At 48.9% G+C, this 27,617-nt stretch overlaps 3 protein-coding genes across 3 annotated transcripts; 2 read left to right on the top strand and 1 right to left on the bottom strand.

The window, feature by feature from the left end:
* Nucleotides 1-543: 543 nt before the first annotated feature.
* Vamp1 (vesicle associated membrane protein 1) lies at nt 544-26,324 on the bottom strand. The gene is made up of 6 exons (XM_028754493.1): nt 26,184-26,324; nt 23,179-23,305; nt 22,809-22,967; nt 22,262-22,313; nt 1,009-1,173; nt 544-663 (listed from the first exon to the last, which is right to left on the bottom strand). Coding segments are annotated over exons 1-6 (549 nt in total). The 5' UTR covers nt 26,186-26,324; the 3' UTR covers nt 544-619.
* On the top strand, nt 4,679-8,857 carry Cd27 (CD27 molecule). The gene is made up of 6 exons (XM_028754492.1): nt 4,679-4,952; nt 5,106-5,237; nt 7,007-7,186; nt 7,362-7,424; nt 7,939-8,058; nt 8,264-8,857. The coding sequence occupies exons 1-6, from the start codon at nt 4,817-4,819 to the stop codon at nt 8,383-8,385; spliced, it is 753 nt and encodes a 250-aa protein (XP_028610325.1). The 5' UTR covers nt 4,679-4,816; the 3' UTR covers nt 8,386-8,857.
* Tapbpl (TAP binding protein like) lies at nt 10,057-17,644 on the top strand. Its single transcript, XM_028754491.1, has 7 exons — nt 10,057-10,388; nt 11,083-11,325; nt 11,439-11,711; nt 13,645-13,983; nt 15,256-15,564; nt 17,101-17,184; nt 17,339-17,644. Exons 1-7 carry the CDS (start codon nt 10,325-10,327, stop codon nt 17,380-17,382), a joined length of 1,356 nt encoding a protein of 451 aa, XP_028610324.1. The 5' UTR covers nt 10,057-10,324; the 3' UTR covers nt 17,383-17,644.
* Nucleotides 26,325-27,617: the final 1,293 nt, after the last annotated feature.

The following is a 27,617-nucleotide window of genomic DNA, read 5'->3' as shown; positions in this document are numbered from 1 at the left end:
TGGACTGGAAACTGGAAAATACATCCTCCTAAATAAAAGTAGAAAACTTAAGGGAAATTTAAACAAAAGAACAAGAACCTACTCAACAATTCAGAAGTTCAGCAAAGACTATTTGTCTGCCTTCTAAATAGTTAAAGAAAAAAAGTCTTCCCAGAGGCCCTCAAAACAGCCCATGCTGCTGCCGTTGCTCCTGGCGTCCACCACAGTTAGATGTTAAGACCCCATTGCTAAAAACGTAACACAGTGCGGGCAATGTGGTCGCTAGACAGATAGTTCTGGGTTGTAGAAAAAGCAGGCTGAGCAAGCCAGTAAGCACTGTTCCCCTGTGATCTCTGCTTCAGTTCCTGCCTCCACATTCTGTAAGTCAGAAGTCTAAACTAGGCCTCAGCTAGGGACGCAGCTCAAGGGCAGACCACTTGCCTGGCACAGGGGAGAGCCTGACCTTAGTCTTCAGCTCGCTGCCCTCATCTTTCATCTTACAAATCAGCAATGAGTCCTCATGTTCTTGTGTTTCCACTTGAGATCACTGTAATACGCCCAGCAGAGTTGTGCACGTCTTTAATCCCAAGCATTCAGGTGGCAGCAGCAGGTGGATCGCTGGATTGGAGACCAGCCTGGTCTACAGAGTGAGTTCCATGACAGCCAGGACAACGTAGAGAAACCCTGTCTCAAAAAAAGTAAAGAATGAGGTTGAGGATTTAGCTCAGTGGTAGAGCTGCAAGGCCCTGGGTTCGGTCCTCAGCTCTGGAAAGAAAAAAAAAAGTAAAGAAAAGAAGGGAAAGAGGGAGGGAAAGAGATGGGAAAGAAGGAAAAGGAAGGGAAGAGAGGGATAGGAAGGGAGGAGAAGGGAGGGGAAGGAGAGGAGAGGGAGGGGAGGAGAACAGAGGGGAGGGCAAGGGACCACTGTGATGACATTGGGTCCACCTGATAATACAAGATAAGAACCCCATCTCTGGGACTAGGATTAGCAGCTCTGACTCAACACTGACTTTAACTGATGTTTCCCACCTGTGTGCTTAGTTCTATGGATGTAAACCACACCGGAGACAAGGTCCTTCTGGTTGGCACAAGCTTCAGCCTTTTCTTTCTCCCAGCAAGAGATTCCTAGGGAAATTCCAGTTTCTTGGGGACCATTTTTACAGCCATTTCTGTAGCCAAAGGAGATCTTCATTCCTACCAGAGGAGGAGAAAAAAAACCATTCATACACATAAAATAAACCTTTTGAAATTATTTTAAAATATTTTCAAAAACATATTTCTAATAAGAGATTAGTATCTGAAACAGTAACTAAAATCAAGATGATTAAAACAGGAGCAAAAGAATAAACATTTATTCAGAGAAGAAATACAATTATTAATAAGCAAGTGAAAGGCTAAGGAGAGAGAAAATATGGAGATATGGAGTTTGAGAATATTTTATGTGTTCATGTAGGAAGAGAGAGAGACAGAGAAGGAGGAGAGAGATCTGTTTTGGCCAGGATGGTCTAAAACTCCTGGACTTAAATGACCCTCCCACTCAAGCTCCTGAGGACCGAGAATCACAGACAGATCATGATCATGTCCAGCTTAAGAGTTCCAATTTTATAAGGTAAAGAGAATATGAAGATGAAACATGATGTGTTGGTTGTCATGGTTATGGCAAAATACTTGAGATGACAACTTCAAAGGAGAAAGGAGTTAGTTTTTGCTTCACAGTCTTGGAGATGTCAGCCTCTGACTGACCGGTACCATTGCTTCTGGGCCTGTGGTGAAGCAGAACTTTATGGCAAACGGGTGTGGCAGAGTCCTCTCACTTTACAGCAGCTAGAAAGTAGAGACACACACAGAGGGAGACAGAGAGAGGAGGGAAGGGCATGAGGATAAGACACACCACTCAAAGGCCTGGCCCCACTGCCTATTTAGCCATGAAGCCTTCAAGGAGTACTTCACAGATGAAGCTTGCTCACCTCCCCATGGCGCTGCTGCTCCAGCTGTGAGCCCTTTATGGTACACTTCATACCTGTCTTAATTAGGGTTTCCACTGCTGTGAAGAGACACCATGACCAGGGCAACTCTTATAAAGAAAAGCATTTCACTGGAGCTGGCTTACAGTTTCAGAGATTTAGTCCATTATCCTCATGGCGGGAAGCACTGCAGTGTGCAGCAGGCATGGTGCTAGAGGAGATGAGAGTTCTACATCTTGATCCTAAGGCAGCCAGACTTCCATCCACACTGGGCAGAGCCTGAGCATAGGACGAAACCTTAAAGCCCACCACCACAGTGATGCACTTCTTCCAGCAAGGCCATGCACACTTAAGCAAGGCCACACCTCCTAACAGTGCCACTCCCTGGCCCAAGCATTCAAGCATATGAGTTTATGGGGGCCAAATCTATTCAAACCACCACAATATCCAAGACATAACACCAGCGTTACTCCAGGAGAGCCAGGCAGGCCCTGTCCCTGTTCTGACCTCAATGGAGGAACACAGGCTTTGACCCTAGAGGTGGAAGCCTTGGGTGAATACACCATTCACGGTCTGGTCAAGATGTTAAGTTCTCTGTGTGCTCAAAGTCCCCTTTTAGCAACTTTCTTTCTAAAGTTCCTCAAGGCCAGGTCACATCCATTCCTACAGGGCCAGCCATCAGCTCCCCACACCCATCACATCTGTCTTCAGATTTATGACTAACAACAATTAACGGTGAAGCTGTTAGAGCCTGGGGATGAGGAAGGAAATTCCTTCAGTTCTAAAGTTGTCATGCTCTCTGCTGGGCATGTGGTGGAGGGCGGTTTCCTTTGAACATAACACGCTGTAGCTCCTGGCTTGAGTGGACCCTTGAAGAGCTCTAGTGGGGGCTGGGGAAAGGGAGGAGGGTGGAAAAAATGAAGAGACAGGAAACTGCAGCATGAGATAGAGAGAACAGATCTAACATCCCCCAGGTGCGACCACAGGGCTGTGACATTTCACCAACACTATGGAAACAACTGTGAAGCCCCCAAATGAGACACGGCCTTGAAATAAGTCAGCAGGGAAAGAGTGGAGGGGGTTCAACCGCCTATGCTTCTCCAGTGTAGCAACTCCAGCATCCTGAAATCAGAACTCCCAGAGGAGCATGAAGCTTAAGATGACCCACGTAAGTGCCCACCTTCAATCCCACATGCCCAGGGCCGTGAAGAAAGATGGTTGAGGTACCTGAAGATACTACTGACCAAGCCAGCCAGAAGCAGGAAGGAAGGATAAAAATGGGATGAGGTCAAGAAGGAAGGTTGGCAAAAGTTCCCACAGGGAGTAGGGTCATATTTGTGTCATAGGCTGGCATTAAGAAGAAAGGAAACCAGGCTGGAGTGATAGCTCAGTCAGGAAAGTGCAAGGGCCTGAGTTTGATTGCCAAAACCCAGTTTTTGGGTTGGTTTCTTTGTTTGTTTGTTTTGCTGAAGGAGCCCAGCTCCTATGCTGGTCATCCAAACTCTACTAGGCAAATTCCAGGCCAGTGAGAGAGAGAGAGAGAGAGAGAGAGAGAGAGAGAGAGAGAGAGAGAGAGAGAAAATATTATTTCTTCTTCTTCTTCTTCTTCTTCTTCTTCTTCTTCTTCCTCTTCCTCTTCCTCTTCCTCTTCCTCTCCTCCTCCTCCTCCTCCTCCTCTTCTCCTCCTTCTTCTTTTTCATCATCATCATAGATTTGCTTGAGGCATGAAATCAAGGCCATCCCCTAACCTCCATACGCAGGAGCACCTGCATACACACACACACACACACACACACACACACGGATTGAAGGGAATTGCAGGTGATATCACCGAACAGAAAGAGACACGGGACATTGGGCTAACTCTTGCCCTCAATTATATGCAATGCTGCAAGAGGTTGTATGGCCAGAAAACCAAACCACAGTTATGTAAGGCTGGTTGTCATGGCTCCTCCCCTTTGTACATGCAATAGCTTTGCTGCCTGTGTGTTGTGTCCAAGCTGGGGATATAGCTCAGACGGCAGTGTTGGCCCAGGATGCAAAAAGCCCTGGGTTCAATACCCAGTACCACATAAACATAGCACAGCAGCAGTGGCATGGAGGCATACCCCTTAACACCAGGAGCACTCAGGAGAGGAGCACTCAGGAGAAGAGCACTCAGGAGAGGGAGGCAGAGAGATCAGAAGTTCCAAGTCCTCCTCAGCTACAAAGCAAACTTGAGGCTACCTTGGGATATATAAGACCGTCTTGTAAACTGCTACGCTTAGCCGTGTTACCCCACCTCTAATGGGGTGTTGTGTGGTGCTAGTTTTAGGCAGAATCTGAAAATGCCATGATTCTAAAATTAACCTAACCCTAGGAACTTCAGAAAGCATCTGCAGTCTGCTCCTTTCCAGTCACCTCTGAACAGGCTGGGCTGTGAGAGAAGACACACACCAGGGACGGATGAGGACATCCAGTGTCCATCCCTGTCAACAGGACAGGCAGCTGTGTGTACACCGCGGCTGTGTGTACGCAGCGGCATGTGCAGATGGTTAGACTCTGGCTGCATTACTGAGAGAGGTGCCCAGGAGGGCACACATCTGTGAAGCGCGCAGGCCTGGGTTTGCCCCTTCATAGTCTCTCCAGAGTGCGGAAAAGAAAAGGGGGTGGAGGCTGCTGAGAGAGAGAGAGAGAGAGAGAGAGAGAGAGAGAGAGAGAGAGAGAGAGAGAGAGAGAGAGAGACAAAGAAACCAAAACAGCCACAACTGCCTTCAAAGGTCGGTTTACCACCCAAGTGGAATCACAGTGGCTGCTGCCCAGAGCACATAGGAGCCACCAGTGACTCGGTACAAGCAGTTGGGGCTCAGAAAAGATCTCCCTGGGCAGGAGCTATGGCATGGTCACCTCCCTACTGGCTCTGCATGCTGGGGACCTTGGTAGGGCTCTCAGCTACCCCAGCCCCAAACAGCTGTCCAGACAAACACTACTGGACTGGGGGAGGACTCTGCTGCCAGATGTGTGAGCCAGGTAAGAGCTTGAGCAGGGCTGGGAGGGGGTTGGGGGGGGACTGGTGCTTATGATGAGGAAGGTGCTCGGAATAAGGCTGAGCCCAAGTCAGGCAGCCTGCAGAGCCTGGAGCCATCACCTTCCTGGACTTGATGCTAGATCTTCTGCTCACAGGTACATTCTTTGTGAAAGACTGCGACCAGGACAGAACAGCTGCTCAGTGTGACCCGTGCATACCAGGCACCTCCTTCTCTCCAGACTACCACACCCGACCCCACTGCGAGAGCTGCAGGCATTGTAACTCTGGTGAGAGGGGCAGCATGTGCAAAGGGTAGCACTGAGAAAGAGTCCAGGGAGGCAAGACCAATGGGCCTGGCTGTGTAGTCAGAGAGCTTCTGCCGCTTGAAGGCTCATGGGAAGTGGAGCCTTGCCGAAACACGGTGCACCTGGGCAAGGCATGTGGGAAGAGATCTAGTGTTTTATGGAAGACACACTGAGGGATGGCTGAGAAAGACTCTATGGATAGGACTGAGACAACAAAAGGATAAGGGGTCCTGTGCAGTCGCACATGTCCGTAATCCCAACCACAAGGCAGGCTGAGGTGGGAGGATCTCTGGATCACAGGAGTTCAAGGCCAGGCTGAACAACATAGCAAGACCCTGTCTCACAAAAGAGAAAAAAAAAATAACAAGATGGCACAGTAGGCAACAGTACTTGCACCAAGCCTGGCAGCTTGAGTCCATTCTCTGGGCCACATGGTAGAAGGACAGAATCAACTGGTAAGTTGTCCTCTGAGGTCGTATGTGTTCATGAGTACACTCAAAAAAATAATAATAATTTAGAAAGCACGGAGGGGGGGCAAGGAGAGGACGGAAGTTCCAGAAACCCAGGTTCCAAAAAAGGAACTTCCAACCAATGACCAGCCTGCATTCCCATACGTACGTACATTTGCAGGTCAGCTCTTCAGAGGCTGGAGTTGGGGAATAACACCAGAAACCAGGGCATAGCAACTGTTTTGCACAAAAGCCTTTTTGGGGGGAGGAACAAATAGATCTATCATTTCTCTTAGTTGATACATGTCTAATTTTTGCAAAGGAAGAGGTAGAATATCTGCAGTCTCTTTTCCAACTCCCCTGCCGCTTTCCCACCTAGGCCAGGGGGCCGGGAGGCCTGTGTTATCGTACACTAGAATAGCACAATTTAAGAATAATGGTTGCCAGTGAAACACTTTGTGTGTAGGAAAAAAAAAAAAGAACTCTTTAATTACTGTTGCAAAAAAAACCCATATATATATACATATATATATATATATATATATATATATATGAGAAGCTGATTTTAATAATATTAATAGGAAATATGTTGTTGTTCTGGAATGTAGAGACAATTGGCTAGTAAGCTCCAGTAACAGAACTGTCCGAATGGTTAGGCTGAGGCAAACACCTAACAACAAAAGTCTTGCTTTGCGGGACTTTCAGATAAGTCCTGCAGAAATATTACACTGTGCCTAAACCAAATTGAATTATTCTCCAAGTGTTAAAAGTTTCATATAAGTAATGCCAGGTGGTGTCACACGCCTAATCCCAGCATTTGGGAGGAAGAGGCAGGCAGGTCTCTGAGTTCGAGGCCAACCTGGTCTACAGAGTGAGTTCCAGGACAACCAGGACTGTTACCCAGAGAAACCCTGTCTTGAGGGGGTGGGTAGTGTATGATATGCCAACAAAAAGCTTTAAGGTAGCAGTGAGTAGGAAAGAAAATCATACAATCTTTTTCTACTTTCAGTTTCTGTTTCTGAGCCTGGGAAAGATAGCAGGTGGCATCAAGGGAAGGGCAGGGGGCAGTGAGGGAGGGGCAGGGGCAGTAAGTGAGGGGCAGGGGACAGTGAGGGAGGGGCAGGGGGCAGTGAGTGAGGGGCAGGGGGCAGTGAGGGAGGGAGGGGCAGAGGGGAAACAGGTAAGCTGCTGGGAATGGAGAACATTCATACCCTGTGAGTGACTCTCAGGGCCTCAGGAGAGGATCAGGGGCAAGTAGGAACCCTGGGTCTCTAAAGACCGGGGGATCCTCTTTCTCCCAAGGTTTTCTCATCCGCAACTGCACAGTCACTGCCAATGCTGAGTGCACCTGTTCCAAGGGCTGGCAGTGCAGGGACCAGGAATGCACAGAGTGTGACCCTCCTCTAAATCCAGCACTGACCAGCCAGCTGTCGGGAGCCCCGAGCCCACAGCCGCCATCCACCCACTTACCTTACGCCACAGGTACGTAGGAGGCTGCTCCTTAGCCAGTCTCTTGGGAGCCTGTCCAGCACTGCCCACTCGTGTTAACCCCCAGCTAGGATCTAGCTTGTCTTCCTTCTGACTCCTGCAAAATCACAGGCTTTCAGCCCTGACACCCTGGGAGGTTTCCTGCTGTGACTCGCTCTGTTTCTTCCAGAGATGCCATCCTGGCCTCTACATAGGCTGTTTCCAGACTCAACTGTCTATAGCCACCAGTCATGTGAGTTGTCTTCCTAATCCCCACCCCACAGAGAAAGCACATAGGAAAGAGGCCAAAAGAACAGCCACCCACTGGGAAACCCCTAAGCACTGGGTGAGGGACAGGGTTATCGAGCTAGGGAGAAAGGTCAGTGGATAACTTGCTGTGCAAGTGTGACGTAATACCCAGGGCCACAGGGGAAAAAAGCTGAGTATGAAAGCCCGTAACATCTGTAGCCCTAACACTCAGAGGCAGAGCCAGTAACAAGCATAGCTAACCAGTCAAGCTTCTAGGTCAGAGAGGAGTCCTGTCTCAAGGGACTCAGCTGAACTCTGCATGTCCTCACACATGCGCAAAAGGAGGAAGACACAGAGACAGACAGAGCTGGAGGTAAAGCAAAGGGATGCAGAATCTAGTTAGAGATTAGGAGAGAGGGTCCAACGGGAAGGGTGACTCAAGAAAAGGACAGACGGGGCTGGGGGTCCAGGGTTAGAGGCTCCCCCAAAGCTTCCCCATGTCCTCTTGCCTATCACAGCCCAGAGACCCCTGTGCAGCTCAGACTGTATCCGCATCTTTGTGACCTTCTCCAGCATGTTTCTTGTCTTCGTCCTGGCTGGAATCTTGTTCTTCCATCAAAGAAGAAACCATGGGCCAAGTAAGACACAGGCCTTCCCTCCTGCCCTCTCAGCTCTGCTACCCACACCTAAAGCCCCCATCCCTCCCGACTCTGCCCACCTACTCTGGCTCCTCCGGTGTCCTTCCCACAGGCTCCCCTAAGTCCCCCACCTCCCAGCCCTCCACTCGGGCTGTCCTCCTCTCTTCTCTCCACCGCTGACCCACACTTGGCTGTCTTTGTACAGATGAAGATAGCCAGGCGGTGCCTGAAGAGCCTTGTCCTTACAGCTGCCCCAGGGAGGAGGAGGGCAGCGCCATCCCTATCCAGGAAGACTACCGGAAACCTGAGCCTGCTTCCTACCCTTGATCCAGTGCTAGGTGGGGCCCTTTCCGCTGAGGCACCATCCAGAGAGCTCCCCCACCATGGTCATCAGAACCCTTTCCTGTGTCTATGCAAACTGTCCTTCTGAGACCAATAGGACAAGTGCAGGACCCCGGTGTGTGGTCCAGCAAGCTGGGGGAGACTCAGGCTCTAGCTGTAAAACATACTTACTCTAAATGAAGCCTTCTGGCTGGCAAAACTACATACCAGGGGAGAAAATGGCCCACCAAGGGTTCCAGAGAGCACATTGTACTCTTCCAGAGGACCAGAGTTTGACTCCCAGCGCTGACAGATGGATCAAACCCAGCTGTAACTCTAATATCAGAGGACCTGACACTTTTGACCTCCTCTGACACCTACAAACACACACCACACACACACATACCATACACACCACACACACACCACACACACACATACTATACACACCACACACACACCACACACACACACATACTATACATACCACACACACACACCACACACACAGACCACATACACACCACACACACCACACACACCACATACACACCACACACACACCACACACACACACCACACACACACCACATACACACCACATACACACACTCACCACACATACATACACACATCCCACACATACCACACACACACATGCACCACACACACAAACACACACACACACCACACATACCACACACACACACCACACACACACGATTAAAAATAAAATTAAAAAAAATTTAATGGGCTACCAGCAGGTCCCCTGGTGCCAGAAGGACTGACTGCCACAAGCGACACTATCTACAGACACACAGACTTCCTGGCTTTGGTTCTGTCTTCTCTGTAAGTTGTGACAGTACTGTGGGGAAGCTGGGGACTTTCTCTCGGTTGAGCTAAAACTATAAATAAATTCATTTGTTTACTTCTATACGCATTGTCCGCTTCTCTCTATGTAGGCCATCACTGGAGCCCAGAGCCAGGCCTTATGACCCAGGGACTCTAGTAACAAGATAACTATGGAAATTCTCCACATGCTATCTCCCTTCCTACAAAATTAGGAGGGAAAAACAAGAGGAAGAAAAAAAGAAGGGTGACAGGGAGCTGGGAAGAAGGATGAAATGTGAATGCTAACTTCAACTACTCATGCCTATATATGAAACAAACAAACAAACGACCCCTCAGTGGGGCCCTGAGTGCTAGCAATTCAAGGGGTTAGGGGTGTGGCAAGGGCGGGGCTTGGAGTGGAGATCACTGTGCTTGTTGGCCACCAAATAATTCCAGGTTCAGAGAGAGACCCTGTCTCTGAAGAATAAGGTGGAGTAACACAGCAAGACACCCAGTGCCCTCCCTGACTGTTCACACGCAGGCGCGGCTGGGTATACTCACCCCCACACAAGTGTAAACCCTGCATACACACAAATGCAATTTAAAACAGGCTTCACGGTATAGCAGTCCAGACTCCTAAAACTCCAATCCCACAACCAGGCCACACCTCATCTCCTCCGTGGGATCATGGATCCGAACAGGGAGTTGTCACCAGGGCAGAACAAAAGGATTCACATGGACTTAAAGAAAGAAAGGTCCAGACTACTGGGGAACCTATCTTCTGGTTCCACCCCCTCTCTAGCCTTCTCATAGTTGGGGCTGATGGGAAATCTGATGTGGTGATACCAGGTTTTGAAATCACCTGGGGATTTCTTGGGTGCAGGGTGGACAGAAGGGAAAACGGGAGCAGGGTTCTGGCTGCTGCTGTTACTGGCCTCGGGCCACAGAGGCAGTTGAAGTGAAAGTGAAAGAGAAACGGATACAAGAAGCAAACAAGAGACCACAGGTGCTAAGTGAGGGTGCTCAAAGAGCCCCCTCTTCAGCCAGAGATCACAAGCAGGGGAACTGTGGAGAAGGCAGCCAGCCTGCGAGGAAGAGCCAGAGAGTAGCCTCCATGGGCTCCGAGCCCAGCTGGTGTCTGCTGCTCTGTTTGGCTGTCTCTGCAGCGGCAGGGACTGGTGAGTTTGGAGACCTGGCTGGGGTTTGGGGGAGGGGGAAGCTCTGAGCAAAAGGAGCCCCAGGAAGCCACCTTGTCTACTAAGCCTGGCAAATGAGTGTGGCACTCACAAAGTGTGGAACCGATTTGGAGAGGGGTATGGCAGAGAACTCACAGAAAAGAAAGGCTTCCTCTGTGGAAGGGCAGGGTGTTACCATTCTGTGGCAGAGCTCACTGTTCTGAATTAAACCCTTAGAAGAAGGGGCTCCCCAGACTTAGACATCACTTGGGAGGTGACTCCTAGTGGGCGTGGCTATGGCAGAAAGCAGAGGCCTCTGGGAAGGTTGGATGATGAGAAAATGGTTGTCAATATCCCTAGGAGCAGCAAGTGCCCTCCCCCGTGGCAATATTTCTTATTCCTTTTTTTTTTTAACCTGAAAATTTCTTTCAAAAACTTCCCTTGTATCCCACAGCTGAAATCCAGAAATATAAAAGCATAAATCCCTCTGGCTTTGAGCAGGATAGATCTAGCATTTGAAATGATTCAGAACAGCTGCCTGAGTAGCAGGCGCCTCTCCAGAAGCTGGGTTTATAGATAATGTAATTACACTCAGACAGTGGGACCCAGAAGGCAACTTTACCTGATGATCAGCCTGCTGTTTGCTGAAGGGTGGGAAGCAAGTGTGGAAGAGAGTGCTTGTTTCACTTTCCTGCAGACCCCCCTACAGCGCCCCCCACAGCAGAAAGACGGTGGCAGCCCACGGACATCGTCTTAGACTGCTTCTTGGTGACAGAAGACAGGCATCGAGGGGCTTTTGCCAGCAGTGGGGACAGGGAGAGGGCCTTGCTTGTGCTGAAGCAGGTACCAGTGCAGGATGACGGCTCCCTGGAAGGCATCACAGATTTCCAAGGGAACACGGAGACCAAATATGGTTCACCTGTTATCTTCGAGGCCTCAGGTAAAAGCCCCCCATCCTAGGCTTCCTCCACAGGGATAGCCCTGTCCCCAGTCCTATCTACCCACACCTGCCTCCCCTCCAACGTCACTTCTGTGTGCTGCCCTTCTCCCCAGTGGACTTGGTACAGATTCCCCAGGCAGAGGCTTTGCTCCATGCCGACTGCAGTGGGAAGGTGGTAACCTGTGAGATCTCCCAGTATTTCTTCCATGCCAGACAAGAGGCCGCTTTTGAGAAAGCACATTGGTTCATCAGCAATATGCAGGTATCTAGAGGGGGGCCCGGTGTCTCCATGGTGATGAAGACTCTAAGACATGCTGAAGCTGGAGCTGTCTGGCACCCTACGCTGAACCTACCCCTGAGCCCCCAGGGTACAGTGAAGACTGAAGGTGAGACAACAAAATGCAGTGGTACGAGGAGGACTTCTTATTATAGTGTGTGTGTGTGTGTGTGTGTGTGTGTGTGTGTGTGTGTACATGCCACAGCACACAGGTAGAGATCAGACGACAACTTGTAGTAGGACCTCCATGTGGGTTCCAGGGATTGAACTAGTTCACTAGGCTTGGCAGCAAGCATCTTTACCACTGTGCCATCTCAATAGCCCCAAGATGGTTTTTGTTTTGTTTTGTGGTGAGAGATGGGATAGAAGGAAGAAAATGAATATCACATAGGTCCTCCTGAGGTACCCCATAGACTTTCATCTTTGCTTGCTAAAATATCCTGAGTCAAGAAGAGGGGATGTAGCCGGGCAGTGGTGGCCCACGCCTTTATTCCCAGCACTCGGGAGGCAGAGGCAGGCAGATTTCTGAGTTTGAGGACAGCCTGGTCTACAGAGTGAGTTCCAGGACAGCCAGGGCTACACAAAGAAACCCTGTCTCGAAAAACAAAAAACAAAACAAAACAAACAAACAAAAAAAAAAAAACAAAAAGAAGAATAGGAGGAGGAGAGGAGGAAGAGGAAGAGGAGGAAGAGGGGATGCTGGGAGATCCTTACTCGAGCAAGAGTCAAAACATAACAATCATCGAGTATTTTCTCCAAAGTAGAGATGCCTTTTATCTCACTGGGCTGTCGTGGGGAAGCAATGCGTGAGGACACTGTGTCTACACCCATTGTCACTGCTGTCTTATTCGGCCAAACTCCTGTTTCCTCCCACAGAAAGCAAGTCCAATCTGATGCTTTGTGCCAATCACAGCAGCACACAGGGAGACAGATATGTTCAGCGCCTTTTGTTAGTGAGCCCAGGTCCACGTCCACTCCCACTCAGTACCTCCTACCACATTCAAAACCAAAAGGGAATATGATGACAGGCACCTGGAGAGTCCAGTTCAATATCTTACCTCCAAAAAGGAAAAAATCGAGGCCACAGAAGATGGAGATGAGGGGGCTCCTCTCCCATCCCTGCAAACCCCTAAAACTTTAGCCTTTGGTGTTAGTTTGTCTCATACTGAGGATTGAACCCAGAGCCTTGTGCTAAAGTAAGCTGTACCACAGGGCTGTAGGTATAACTCCTTTCTCAGTTTTACTGTGAAACAGGGCTCTCACCCAGGTGCCCAGGCTGGCCTGGAACTTGTGACCCTGTCATACTTCCTCAGAGGCTGATGGTACAGGCATGTACCACACCCACTGGCTATAAGGCCCTTTCTAAATGTGATGTCCACATCACAAAAGGAAAGATGGCCAGCATCTCCTATCCTAGGCTGTGGGTGGCTTAGTGCTTCTCCCTTTTTGAGCTTATTCAAATCTACAAATAAATGAAATAACATATACCCACACAGCCTTGACTTATTTCTGACCTACTTCATCAACTGTCATAGCTCCCCTCTGCCTCTACTAAAACAGATATTCCCCCCTGAACTGACTAACCTGTAGGTACCACAACACCTCACCCCCTAATGCTCCCGTGTGCAGTTATAGCTGACAGCTCAAAGTCCAGGTCTTTCTGCTTCACAATCACCAGTGATCTCAGACACATATCAAGGCTGGGGAGTGCCCTACTCATAGTAACAATGGGTCCAGTGCACACAGGACTTGATAGTATTTTATTCATGAGGAGGACTGACTAGTAACGTTGGACGTGGTTACACACATCTGCAGTCCTAGCACTGGAGAGACTGAAGCAAGATCGTGGGTTCAGGCTCTCATGCGTGCCACGCTGCCCTTGTGGGACACCATTAATTTGTGGCTCCACTGGACAAGCAATGAACTCAGTCAGTACCGCAGTCCAGGGAAGGGACCTGGAGAAGCTGTCTGGCCACAGCTCAGAGGCCAGGTGACCTTAAGGAAGAAACAGTCTGTAAGTCACCCTTGTTTTCTCTCTACAGTGGAGTTCCAGGTGACATCAGAGACCCAAACCCTGAATCACCTGCTGGGGTCCTCTGTCTCCCTGCACTGCAGTTTCTCCATGGCACCAGGCCTGGTCCTCACTGCCGTGGAGTGGCGACTGCAGCATAAAGGCAGTGGCCGGCTGGTATACAGTTGGAAGACAGGGCAGGGGCAGGCTAAGCGCAAGGGCGCCGCCCTGGATCCTGAGCAGCTGCTCATGGCTGGCAATGCCTCTCTCACCTTACCCAACCTCACTATAGAGGACGAGGGGAGCTACATCTGCCAGATCTCTACCTCTCTGTACCAAGCTCAACAGATCATACCACTTACCATCCTGGGTAAGGTCGGGCCTTGGTTTTTCTGGGATAAGGAAGAGGGAGGTGCCTATGGGAATGTTTCCCAGACTAGAATCCAAACCCAGAGATGATTTCCTGAGGGAAGGAATGCATTCCCACAACCCAAGCACCATCTTCATTATCAAGATACAGGTGGCATCGGTTCAGGAGTCTTACTGAATGCCAAGATAATTCCCCCAAGGAATAACTAGATCAGAATCAAAAACCCTGGGCTGGCCATCTATAATTTCAATCTCCTTTACCATTTCCTTAAGAGGGATCCTGTAGGTGTCTAGGCAGGGAAGTAAATCACAAAGAGAAAGAAACCTTGATTCAGATAGACTTGTTCAATCTGGATCGGACTTGGGAAGTCTGATACGAGGTGGTTTATCCCCAACAAATTTAAAGACTGTATATAATTTGGGGAAAAAACGTTTCCTGGTATAATACAATCCCCTGTAATTACATCAAAACTAGACTTAGAGTACATGTCATTTCTTCCAAGGAAATGGGTTCTAGAGATAGGCTACCTATAGTAGCTTAAGGGGCTAGGGAAGGCTCTGAGATGTTCTCAGTCATACAGTGAAGAGGTCATTTGGGCTATTAGCCACCTCTGGTCTTGGTTTTGGGAGCCTGGGGGAGCCCCATGGTTATATAGATAATGTAAGGGTCATTTAGATTACCAGCCACCTCCAGTCCTGGTTGGAGGAGCTTGGTACAGCCTGGCCCAACAGATAACACAGATCACTAGGCTGTTAATCACTTCCAATTCCCAGCTTTCTGGATGGAAGAACAGATTTTTGTTTTTACATCTTTCCCTTTGGAAAGGCAGTCCTACATGCTTCATTCCTGGTTGCCCTGGAGATCTGTGGCCACAAGGACCTTCATGTTATGTTCCCAGCACTTCATGGGGGGAAACAGTCAACTAAAGACAGACAGAGAGAACAGTTCTGATCACAATAAGCAATCACTGGCTTACAGAAGTGATAAAGAGAAAACGAAAGCGTGTGTGGCTCAGTGGTACAGCCCTTGCTAGCACTTGCAGGGCCCTAGGCTGACTTCCCAGCTCTATTTTTAAGGGGGGGAGGGGAGAATGCTGGCCAGTTCCAGCAAATGATTCCTTTTATGACCTGTGTCGAGGAATAGCCATCACTCCAGCATCTTGAAACCCTGAGAAGTTTCAATCTCCATAATGTGCCTTCACCTCAAGAGGCGTCGGGCTCCCCTGCAGGCTGTAGTCGGATACCTCTAAAATCTTACTCATTCTTTCTCCAGCTCCCCCTAAAGTACGAATGAACCTGGCAAACAAGGACCCGCTGCCCTCCCTCGTCTGCAGCGTTGCTGGCTACTATCCTCTGGATGTGGTAGTGACGTGGATTCGGGAGGAGGAGATGGGTGGAATTCCAGCCCAAGTCTCTGGTGCCTCCTTCTCCAACCACAGACAGAGCGTGATGGGAACCTACAGCATTTCTTCCATGGTGACGGCCGAGCCAGGCCCCACAGGTGCCACTTACATCTGCCAAGTGACCCACGTCTCCCTGGAGGAGCCCCTTACAGTCAGCATGAAGGTTTTGCCAAACACAGGTACTGGGAGTGTCTTTTTTCTCCCCTACATTCAGGCTGGGACTCCCCCACTTCCAGGTCATCTTTGGCTTTGTGCGCATGCCCATGCACTTCCTCAGTTCCGCCTTCTGCACACTCTTGACTTTATCTTTCCCAGAGTGGCAGCCTCTACCACTATGAATCCCCAGCCTCCAAATACTGAGAAGAGTCAGCTTGGGTTGGGTATCAGGGTGAAGGAGTGATGTTCCTTCCCACTAGGAGCTGCAGAGACAAGCTGAGGCAGGTAGAAAAGAAAACCCAAAACAGACCCTCGAGCCCCGCTCAAGCTCAGCAGGAAGGGAGCCCTTAAGACTGGAAGCACAGTCCATGTGAAAATCGAATGGCACAAAAGCCTCCAGAGAACCCGGAGCATGGCCGTAGCTGAGGATATGTGAGGGAGAGAGAGAGAGCAGCACCTGCGCACTAACATCACCAAGCACTGCCAACTCAACTTTCAAGATTGATTTTAATATCATATGTGTTTGAGCGGTTTGCCTGATGGAGGAGCACCATGTGCATGCAATACCCATGGAGGCCTGAAGAGGGCATCAGAGCCCTGGCAATGGAGGCACAGATGCTTGTGAGCCACCATGTAGGTGCTGAGAATGGAACCCAGGTCCTCTGCCAGAGCAGCAAGAGCTCTTGACTCCTTAGCCAATTCTGCTCCCCCAATAGACTCAACTGTTAAGGATGGTCTCACACATCAAACGTCCTGTTTATTTTTGGAAATGGGTCTTACCGAGTAGGCTGGCCTCAAACACCCCTGCTAAGCAGCTTTCCTACTCAGCCTCCCAAACAGCTGGGACCACGACACCTTTACCATGTCCAGGACTCATCTTACAGATGAGTAAGCTGGTATTTGCAGACAGCGAGCAGTTTGCCCAAGGTTCTCTACCAATATATGGTGTAAGAGAAACTGTAACCAAGGGAAGCTGAATGCCCTCAAGTGTTTACACCTTATACCTTCGATGGGCCATACACTTCATCCCAAAGGCCACAGAATGTTGAAGTCTTAGGCAAAAAAAAAAAAAAAAAAAAAAAAAATGTCCACAATGAAATATCCAAGAGCTTAAGACATGGTCTGGTCGCTCCTGGACGATGAGCTTCCCCAAAGCTCACCTTTGTTTTGGCACTCATCATTCCCCAGCTATCTGCTGATAGTCACGGGATAACCTCATTCTCTTCTGAAAAGCATTTTCAAATGTCCTGAGGTAGAATAGGGTATAGTGGGGTATGCCTATAATCACAGCACTAGAAGGCTGCAGCAGGACTCTAAGTTCAAAGCCGGCTTGGACATCATGAGACCCCATCTCAGAACAATGAAGCCCTGATGCAGTAAGAGGCAGAAAAGCAACACATAAATTTGACAGTCTTGAACAAGAGCAGGTGTTGCTGTGTGCACAGCCCACGTCCTTCCGTGAGGATTCACAGCACCCAGGCCAGAGCTCCCCTCCCAAGGGGAGGGGTACTGTAGGGTGAGGCCTCAGCATGTGATCTTGTGCTCATTTTCACCCACAGAGCAGAGCGGAGCCTTTGGAGTCATCTTTGCCAGCATTGTCTTCCTTTCTGCGCTGTTGTTTCTGGGACTTCACAGACAGCAAGGTGAATTTGTAGATCAACCCACTCCCAAGTACCTGCCCACCCAAACCAGGGATGAAATCCAGTGTGTTGAGTTCCAGATGTTTCTACCATACCCCCAACATCTACTTTTTGGAATTATCCCAATTGAAAACAATCTTGTTCTGTTTTTTCTCAGCTTCTTCGTCAAGGTCCATCAAGACTATGAGGCACTCTGGGTAGCTGCTTGCCTGCCTCTGAGTACAAAGTAAAGTACTTGTGTTCTGGCTATCTAAAGGACTCTGTTAAGGTGTGGAGCTGAGCGGGCCTGAAGGCAGCAACACATTGGGAGTGAGGTACTGGCCCTGGTCTGTACAAGTCTCTGCCTCCCTGTACTACTGAGAAAAGAACCCTGGGCTGATAAAAAGGGATGGGACAAGAGGAGGGCAGAATTATCAGAGCGGAGGCTAATGCCATCTATGTGAGGTATTAAGAAATCGGGGGGTTGGGAGGGGCCAAGGAGAGGGTTACCTAGAAAGGGCTCTCTCTTCTCAAAGGGTAAGGAGGAAGGGGGGGGGACGTTCTTCATGAAGATGTACTAGAAGGAGAGAGGGAGCTGATAGTGGAATATAAAATGAATAAACTAAAAAAATCAAATATAAAAAATTATCTTAGAAAAAGGATCAAAGAAGGGGCAAGTGAGGGGAAGAGAGGCTGTCACCACTCTCGAATGCTAACGTTGTCAAAATAAAAACGTGCTGTCTACAGAGCACTTTCTTCTCTTTCTCCCTGTTGGTTCGAAAACATTCCTAGCTGCTCCAACTTGTAGTGTCAAGGTATGAAGCAGAGGCCCTGAGAGACCTCCCAGAGTGACATCTGCACTGCTCCATCATCAGACATTAGGGTTCTGACCCTTCAGACACTTGCCAGTTTTGGGAGAGTCAGACAACACTCCCTCAGCTGCAGGAGAGGTTCCCTGTCCTCACTGCTATGAAGTGCCTTATGGATTCAATGTACCCGAGTCTAAAAAGACTGTGGATTATGAAGTCTGTTATCAAAAGGGAAAACTGGGGCGGGGGGTGGGGGAAGTAGAGGGGAGATAGCAACCAGTAGCTAGGAACACTGGTGGCTTTTCTAGACGACCTGGATCTGGTTCCCAGAACCACATGGTCACTCATAACCATCTGTAACTAATTCCAGGAGATCGAGTACCCTCTTCTGGCCTCCTTGGGCACCAGGCATGCATGTAGTACACACATACATGTAGGAAAAACAAGTATACACATGAAATAAAAACAAATACATCTTTAAAAATATTTGTGTATGCGTGTGTGCCTGTGTGTGTGTATGTGCAGCACAAGCAGGCAGAGGTCAGACGAGGCACTGGGGCTCCTGGAACTGCAGCTTCTGCAGGTGTTAGTGGTTATGTGGGTACTGCAAACTGGACCTGGGTCCTCTGAAAGTTCTTTTTAGATTTATCTTACCATTTCATATGTGCTAAGTGTTTTGTGTGCAAGAGTGTACACCACCACCTGTATGCCTGGTACCAGGAGAGAGCATCAGACCCCCTGGACTGGAATTACAGGTGGCTGTGAGCCCTCATGTAGGTGCGATAAATTGGACCCAGGTCCTCTACAAGAGTAACAAGTGCTCTTAACTGCTGAGCCAACTCTCCAGCCTGAAATAAAGATTTAAAAAAAAAAAATAAGTTGAGAATGGTGGTGCATGCTTTAATCCCAGCACTTGGGAGGCAGAGGCAGGGAGATTTCTCTGAGTTTGATGACAGCCTGGTCTACAGAGTACATTCCAAGGCAACCAGGGCAAAAGAGAAACCTTGTCTCAAGAAAGAAAAAGGTTTTCTGGGTTTAGAAGCTAGTTTTTGCAGACACTATTAGGAACAGAACAATGTCTTAAAAGGAGGTGGAGGAGGGCTAGAGAGATGGCCCAGTGGCCCAGTGGTTAGAGCACCGGCTGCTCCTGCACAGGATCTGGGTTTGCTTCCCAACTCCTACACGGTGGCTCACAACCATCTTAACTCTAGTCCCAGGGGAGCTGGATGCCAGGCACACATGTGGTGTAAATACATACATGCAGACAAACACCCACATGCATGCAATAGGAACAGGTCTTAAAAGTGAACTTGTATTTCAGAAGAATTAGTATGGAGAATCCACGTATGCAGCAGGCACGATGGGCATACTGGAAATCCTGTCTTGAAAAACTAAAGAAAATAAAAATTAAACTGAAAGGGGAGCAAATCCTGCATGAGAATCAAGGAGGTACGGGCTGGAAGCCTCCCCCAGGTCCAACCTGTGAGATGTGACAAGCAGGTGTAGGTGACTAGGAGAGGCTGAGAAAGCCTGCAAGGATCTGCCAGCATGTGGTGCCCACTCAGCTTCCTGTCAGCACTTCCTGTCACCAGCACCAACAAGGCTGGCTGCTTCAAGTATGAAGGCTAAGACACAGACCACTTCCGCTGCCAACACAGAGACTTTAATCTCCAGGAAGACCAAAGAATACACACATCAGCCCTTCTGGCCTAGAGCCTACACAGGACAACACCTTCCCCGTCACCTTCCCCCTGTCCCCAGCACAGCCAAAACGACAATCGAGTCGATGTTGTGGTAGGAATTTGTATTTTTCCGCCTTTGTTGAGAATACATGAGATTGGTAAATATGTCACATGCCTTTGGTGGAAGTACAACTCTCACTACTATACATGAACTGTGAGACTGGGTTAGGAAAGAGACAGAGGTAATGACAGACACGATGGAAGCCCCACATCATCTCATGGCAAACAAAGAAAGAGATGTGGGAAGCTTGGCTTCAACTGAGTGCAGAGTCCCGGGGTTAGCTGCATATCTGCTCATGCACATGGATGGGAAGGGAAGAAGACCGCAGAGACACAAAGGGCTTCAGGGTGAGGTGAGAAAGAAAGTAGAAGGACTAACACCCCCAGCAGAACGAAGCCAGCTACGCCTGGTAAGCCTTAGAGGGACAGAGACCCAGGCAATCATGCCCGTGCTGGGGCTGGGTGGGCCAACAGGGTAAATATGCTCCAGGCTTGGGACACACCGAGGACAGTGTTGGTTCTTCTCCAGCGGTGACCCCCCTGCACTAGGCAAAGGGACGCCCAGAGGACAGTGGAGACCTTCAGGGGACGTTGGGAGGGTACACTGACTGCTTTCTTCCAGCTCTTCAGTCCTGCCCTGAGGCAGCACGAAGGGAACGTAGGAAATGGGCAGAGGGAAAGGAAGGATGGTTCTGCAGAATGAAATGCTGCCGCGTGGGCAGTGGGCACCCAGCCTAGCATGGTCCCCGCCTCTTCCTGCTTGTGGACCAGAGGACAGAAGGAATAAAGGTCTGAGAACATTCCTCTTTCTCCCAGCACCTGGCTTTATCCCATGCAGCATCCTATCGTGAGGCTCAGCAGAAGCTCCCAAGACAGACTGCGCAGCTCCTACCCTCCGTTCCAACAGACACAGAGCATGCAGTGAGAAGAAGGAGCCAATGCAGAATGGATGGGCACAGTGGCTACAGAGAGAGAACTAACGGGAGTGGCAGGCAGCAGCGGATGCGAGGCCCCATGCCACACAGCAGTGCGGTACACCAGCATAGCCTGGACCCTCCTATCCAAGACTGAGCTGTGGGGTCTGTGGACTTCTCTAAATCTGGAAAGGCTCTCCTGCCTCATCCCTGTCGTACACATAGGGTATAGTGGAGGAAAGCGTTCCGTGGGAGCCTGGGAGTCTTACCATGTAACTCTCATTTCTCATAATCAACAACAAGGGAGCTATAGGACTTTCATTAGTGACACAGCAAGAAGCATGTTCCTGAAAGCCTGGAATTTTCAAAGCCCCTGATTCACTGAAATTATTTGGTGCCTTCATGAACAACATCAAATGCTTCAGACAACATGAAGAGTTAGCTTCTAGTCAGAAGCATGTGGGACAGCTTCTAGAAGGTAAGAGTGTCATGCCATTTTTAAAACCAGAAAGTACATCTTTCTTAGGCCTGCAGAGAACAAAGCGAAAGGCTGTAAAGTTCCCCAGAAACACAGAAAATCCTGTACCGACAGATACATAGTAGCTACAAAATACAAGTTTGACTTTTTCTAAAAGGGATTCGAAGTTGGTCTTTAAACAGACCTGTGGAACCCAAGACAGGCCTGGTATGGAAGGAAGTTCCAAATGAGGACAGCAGGTCGTAGTTCCCAACTAATATATATACATATACATATACATATACATATACATATACACACTAGCAGCAAACTACTACTTCCCAACTATTCTTGCTCCCCTCCTGACAAAGGCCAGCCTTTCTCAGAGACACCATGGACACAAATACCCTTCTCCTCCCCTCAGCCATGCTAACTTCTCAGACCTTCACCTCTGCCATTCCTGTCCCCTCCTTCCCTTGGCTACAACTCTTAAGCTCCAGGGTACACAATAAATGGGTAAGGAGGAGGTGCCGGCTGTTCTCTCCGGGTAGTGACTTCAGGACTGTGCCACGAGCAGCATTTCGAGTTTTGAGGAAGAGTGCAAATGAATGAAACAAAAAAGGAAAGATCATGGAGAAGCCTGGGCCAGGATGGAGAGTGGAAGATGGAGGAATTTGTTGAGAGAGCAAACAGAGGGGAAGAGACATGAGCTCGGATGGCAATGGAGAACAGGGAAGGGATGGCACATTCTCAAGTAAAAAAGTAGACTGGACACAGGAACCAGGAAGTCCCAGACGGAGAAGAAAAAGAGAGACAGGAGAGAACAAGAGGGCAGGTTACGGCACATCACTAGACATTCAGGTCTCTCAGTAACAGGCACCCCAGCCCCAAGGTCTCCCTTGGACCCAAGCCAGTGAGTGACAAACAGCATGACCCCACCTCCTCAGCAGAAGGGGCAGTCTCCCTACAATTCTTTGCAGGGGGATGCTTGTCCATCAAGGAAAGTCCTTGTTTTTGCCCTTCTTCCCTCCCAAAACAGGCGACGATCCCCCAGCAGCCGTCTCCATACCTCTGCAGAGCAGCCCCACACCCCAGGCAGCAGGCAGGCAGGCAGGGCTGGGAGAAGACTCCAGGGCCTTCCCACCTCTTCACCCCATCAGCAGCCTCCGCGATACTTACTTATAATTACTACCACGATGATGGCACAGATAGCTCCCAGCATGATCATCATCTGAGGGAACAGGGCAGAGCATGAGCCTTGCACTCAGGGGCATGGGACCTGCAACCTCAAGTTGTTTGCTTCCTGTTGCTGGTTTGTTTGTTTGTTTGGTTGTTTGTTTTTTGCTGTTTTTTTTTTTCTTGGAATTCCAATGGATAAAGAAATTTTGTGAAGTATCTGCTGGGGCTTCAGAAGTTGTGGATATTTAAATACATATACTGAGTGAGGGTATGGCTTCTGGGGGGTTCCGAGGAAAGAGCCAGGTGAGAATTTCTGCAGAAGACACTAATGGGAAGAAGTCTTTTCACTAGTCTAAATTCTAAATTCCTCTACATAGGGCTTTCTCAGTGGTTCTGAGTACTCTAGCATACCCTGGTGGCCAACACGGATAATACATATGAAGGAGGCTCCAGATTTCAGAGGAAAGAAAATGAGAAGTTAAGAGGGTCTCTTGCCTCCCAAGAGCGGAGTGAGGCAGGGAAAGCTGGAGAGGGCAGGGAACCTCACCTTGCAGTTTTTCCACCAATACTTCCTTTTTAGCTTGGCAGCACTGCTCTCGAATACTGAGGCTCCAGCCTGCAAGGCGTCAGCTCGGTCATCCAGCTCTGACAACTTCTGGTCCCTCTCCAGGACCTTGTCCACATTCACACGCATGATGTCCACCACCTGAGGAGATTGCAGAAATAAAGATGCTGAGATTCCCCCCTAGAGACAGAGACAACGAATGATGCCTGGGAGATCACAGCCAAGGCCTTTGAATCCATGGGATGCTTGCCGGCCTTACTCCCCCCACAGCCCCCAGCCTTTCTCCTATAAAAAAGAGGAAGACAGGTAAGCCTTGACTTAGTCACCCTCACGGAGTGTGTCAGGTGCCTACCTCCTCCACTTGTGCTTGGGTTTGTTGTAACCGTCTGTTACTGGTCGTATTGGGAGGAGGACCAGGAGGACCCCCACCTGGGGCAGCCCCTTCGGTCCCTTCAGCGGGTGGCTGAGCTGGAGCAGACCTGTGGAGAGAAGCAAAGAGTACACAAAGTAACTGACACAAGAAAAGAATCAAATGTGTCCTCACATGACCAAAGCAAATGCTGAACGAAGATGGAAGGCATCTTAACTCCTCAGCCGTCCCAAGCAAGTATTGAGATGCAGACTCACACATCCTCTGGCACAATGGCCACAGGGACAGATACACCAGCCTTGACATATATGGAACTTGCCTGGCCGTTAGAAGCTCTTCACATGAAATAAAATGGGACAACTCAATCCAGGGCAAGAGAAACTTGTAGAAAACACTAAATTGTAAGGATGCTTGAACTCTGAAGTTTGAATATGAAAGGGGCAAGCTAATAACCCTGCTTATGAGGGGACGGGGGGGGGTCTGGTTCCCAGTTATGCTTCACACTGTAACTAGTACATTACAGCTGCTGCAAAGACAGTTTGGAGAACCACCTAAAGCCAAGTCTGTAGAGGTGGAGTGAATCAGGTCTGTTTGTGTTGTTCTTGACAGAGAAGATAAAGAGATTCATTTAAATTGAATCAAGGCCTCAGACAATTATACTAGTTGTTCCAAAAAGCACAGAGCAGAAGCAAAAACGCTAGAAACAGTCCCCAGTGTGCACGCAGCAGACGCTCTGTCCACTCCTCTTCAGACTGGGCGATGTCTTGGGATAGTCTCCTAGTCCCGTGTCAGAAAAGGAAGCTGGAACTACACCGCTGTGCACGTGAGGACCAGTCTCTCCTCCAGCACTACTGAGGGCAAGGTGTTACCACCGCCTCAGAGGGGAATAGTCCAGAGTAGGTTTGCTTTGGTTTGATTTGTGTTTTGGGTGTTTGTTTTGTTTTGTTTTGAAATGAGGTCTCACAAAGCCTTGGGTATACTGGAACTCTCTATGTAGATCAGGCTAATCTGAAATGCAGATCCACCTGCCTCTGCCTCCCATCTGCTGAGGTTAAACAACTGTGGGGCCTTGAAGATAAACTTCTCTCTGACATTCACCAGCTAATGAGTTCCCAGAATCAAACCTATGGAAGGTGCTTTTTCCTGCCATGGTGGGGACCACACAAGCAAGGTAAAGAGAGAAACCTAAAATTTGATGGAGAATAGAAATTTCTTAAATGATAAATATATATATTTGTTAGAAAAGTCCAAGAATAAGTACAAAGGTTAAGCCACCAGAATGTTGCTGAAAAAGTAAATTCTTTGATTAATTACAACAGAATTAATATGTAGAATCTCCTTTTCCATAACTAAGTGAAATGTTCTAGACAAGACGTAAGAGCCCCTCAGAGAGACTCTATTAGCAGATTACACCGGCTTCTTCCACTTTAAAGGGTCGCCTTCCCATTTCCTTCCTAGACAGAGAGGAAGATGCAAAGCCATGAGAACCACGGGATCTGCACTGCTACTGAGCTAGCTAAGCAATCTAGTTCTAGACCAGAGGCAGAGGTGTCAATGAGTTGGTAGCAGCGAGTGTTGGAAGGAGTCCAGGACGGTGGCACCAATGACAGGATTAAGGTCAGAGACCTCGTGATTCCCTGCTGGCCACCATGCTTTCTCCACCTCCTTCCAAGCATCACACATGAAATGACCTGATCACACATGAATCAGCCATTCGGCTCAGATGGACCCCTCCCCCACCCCAAACTCTATGGGCTTGTAAAAACTGCACACAATGTTAAAACCACAGAACTCAAGGAGAAAGGATAAAATGACTGGAAAGCTTTAGAGAATTTGCTTCACTTACTATCTGTTGGGAGGTAGAGACACTCCACCCTAAGCTATCCAGGGAGTTATAATCCTTACGTAATACAAAGTCCTCACCCCCTCCCTTGGTCAATAGAAGCAACACAAGCAGAGTGTGGTGGTGCACACCTTGAGTCCCAGAGCTTGGAAGGCAGGGGCAGGCGGATCTCTGAGTTCAAGGCTAGCCTCGTCTATAGATGGAATTCTGAGACAGCCAGGGATACACAGAGAAACCCTATATGGAAAAGCCAAAGGAGAGAGTGAGAGAGGAAGAAAGAAAGAGAGAAAGGGAGGGAAGGAGGGAGAGGGAGAAAGGGGAGAAGGAGAGAGGGGGAGAGAAAGAGAGAGAACAAACCCAAATGTATCTAGCACCAGGCAAGAGATCCAGATAATAAATGAAAAGAAAGAAAATCCTTCATTGTGTGTATGTGATCCTAAAGGGAAGTTCTTAATTTATCTAGCCACAGATCTTCAGAAGGAGATGGTGCCAAAAACAGCTAAAGACTAAACTATGTGTTTTGGATAAAATGAAGAAATTCACTGTCCTCTCTATTTCTCCTCCAATATTTGGCTAGGATTTGATCACTGGAAATCACCTTAGCATAAACGGCTGCAGCATTAGGATCTCATACCACTGTCCCCTGAGACTTTCTGAGCTGCTCACAAGGCGCCACAGAACTAGCAAGTAAGTTTCTGCAGCTTTGCACAGAGCCATGAAGCAGACACAGCACACTTTGGGTGAGGGGCAGGCACAAACCCAGAGATGGGCAGGTGCACCTATAAGTCTTCCAGAGGCTTTAAGAGGGTCCGTCAAACAAGAAAGGGTCTCCGAGTTCCCTGTCTGAATCTCTACCTCCCCCACTTTTCCCCTTTGGGGTTCCACGATACAAAGACAAGAGGGAGGGTGCAATGAACGTGGGACCCCAGCCCTCGCCCTGCCGTGGAGTGCCAGCTGCAGCTGCTGGTGCGGGATGGAGCGCTGGCCGCATTCCGGGGTGGCCCGGTCTGGGGGCGGCGCGAGCTGGTGGTTCCCGGCGTCGCCGCAGCTGCTGCAATGCGCCATTTTCCGTCCCGCAGAGTCGGACACTGCAGGGGAGAGTCGGTAAAGAGGTGTCGAGGACCCTAGACCAGAGTCAACTCACATTTTTCTGAAAGAGGAAGTGGAGGTCCGTCCCCTCTCTGGAGAATGCAACGAGACAGGCAGGGAGACGCTGCGGCTGAAGTAGACGGAACTGCCGAGCTCCGCCTCACACGAACCACCCGGAACTCTAACTGCGGTGGAACTTACTGCAGGTGCAGCGCCGACTCCAGGCTTTATTAGACATGACCACGCCTCTAGGATGACGTCAAAGCCTCCAGGTCCAATCCACGTGGGGTATGTCCTGCTAGTTCCGCCCCCAGCCTACAGCAATTACCGTTGTCCTCTTATTTCTATTTCTTCACTGACCAATACAAAAGTGGCTTGTTTAATGTCCAGCTCAAGCTCTGAGGGCGGTCTCCGCGGTTGAGTTAGACCGGTTACAGTGCCTACTAACCAATCGCTGAGCTGGAGGCTGCTGTCACTCTTACGGCTCCCGCCCACAGCACCTGGCGAAAGGAAACCCAGGTGACCTCGACGCTGGGATCCAACTGGCCGCGGAGGTTCAGCAGTGTATGCATATTCATGAAACCCTTGGCCAAACGGCCACGCCGTCACCACGCCTGCCTGAGCCCGTAAAACCCACAGAGGCTTCCTTCATCTCTTTTAATGTAGCTTACCCTGTATCGAACTTCGTCCCTAAACCTGTTCTTTCTAGGTTACCACAGCGACTTAGTTAACTCAGCCCAGAAACCTGAATTAAACTAGACTTCCCTATTTTCTGTTTTTGCTTTTTGGAGATTTTTTTTCTTTTTCATTTTTTTTCGTTTATTTTTATTTTATGGTACACATTTTTGCCTGCATCTGTGCATGCCTGGTGCCTGTGGAGGCCAGAAGAGGGCATATTCCCTGGAACTTCAATTATAGATGGTTTTGAGTGCATGTGAGGTGCTGGAAACCAAACTCTCTGCCAAAGCAATAAGCTGTCTCCACCATTGAGCCATCTCTCTCCAGCCCCACCCCTTTCCTCCTTACCCCTCCTCCAAAAACTAAGTAGAATCGATTTTTCTTTCTCAATACTTAAAGACTTTTCTTCTTTCCCCCATTAGTATCCCTTCCCTAGACACCAATTGTAAAACTCAACATAATTTTATGCTGTACATCTTTAAAGAGATCTATACATATGATTACATTGTCTTAGCCTTAGAATTTTTATTTTACATTTAGTGGAAGCTTAAGTTTGGATGCTGTGTAAATTTTTATATCTCACTCTTGGGCATTCATACAAAGGGAAAGAGAAAATAATAACATTAATAGATCAGTTACAACTTGACATTCAGAGACTTTTTTTTCCCACCAGAAACAGAGACTTGTGTAGTCCAGGCTGGCTTCAAACATGAAATGTAGTCAAGAATGACCTTCAAATTCAGATCTTCCTATTCCTGCTTCCTGAATGCTGGGATTGCAGAAGTATACCACCATGCCTGGTTTCTGCAGT

The sequence above is a fragment of the Grammomys surdaster genome, unplaced genomic scaffold, assembly GCF_004785775.1.
Source record: "Grammomys surdaster isolate TR1022 unplaced genomic scaffold, NIH_TR_1.0 126013, whole genome shotgun sequence".
Classification (NCBI taxonomy): domain Eukaryota; kingdom Metazoa; phylum Chordata; class Mammalia; order Rodentia; family Muridae; genus Grammomys; species Grammomys surdaster.
The sequence above is the reverse complement of the archived record's forward strand: the minus strand, read 5'-3'. Positions and strand labels throughout refer to the sequence as shown.

Bases quoted from the DNA above. Each gene is read 5' to 3' on its own strand.
- Cd27 (XM_028754492.1), top strand. From the start codon at position 4,817: ATGGCATGGTCACCTCCCTACTGGCTCTGCATGCTGGGGACCTTGGTA. The intron at 4,953-5,105 runs GTAAGAGCTTGA...TTCTGCTCACAG, and splicing joins CTGCCAGATGTGTGAGCCAG to GTACATTCTTTGTGAAAGAC. The intron at 5,238-7,006 runs GTGAGAGGGGCA...CTTTCTCCCAAG, and splicing joins CTGCAGGCATTGTAACTCTG to GTTTTCTCATCCGCAACTGC.
- Tapbpl (XM_028754491.1), top strand. From the start codon at position 10,325: ATGGGCTCCGAGCCCAGCTGGTGTCTGCTGCTCTGTTTGGCTGTCTCT. The intron at 11,712-13,644 runs GTGAGACAACAA...TTCTCTCTACAG, and splicing joins GGGTACAGTGAAGACTGAAG to TGGAGTTCCAGGTGACATCA. The intron at 17,185-17,338 runs GTGAATTTGTAG...GTTTTTTCTCAG, and splicing joins GGGACTTCACAGACAGCAAG to CTTCTTCGTCAAGGTCCATC.
- Vamp1 (XM_028754493.1), bottom strand. The intron at 22,314-22,808 runs GTGAGGTTCCCT...CTGTTCCCTCAG, and splicing joins ATTGGTGGAAAAACTGCAAG to ATGATGATCATGCTGGGAGC. The intron at 664-1,008 runs GTGGGAAACATC...TTTTTGAGACAG, and splicing joins CCATAGAACTAAGCACACAG to GGTTTCTCTACGTTGTCCTG.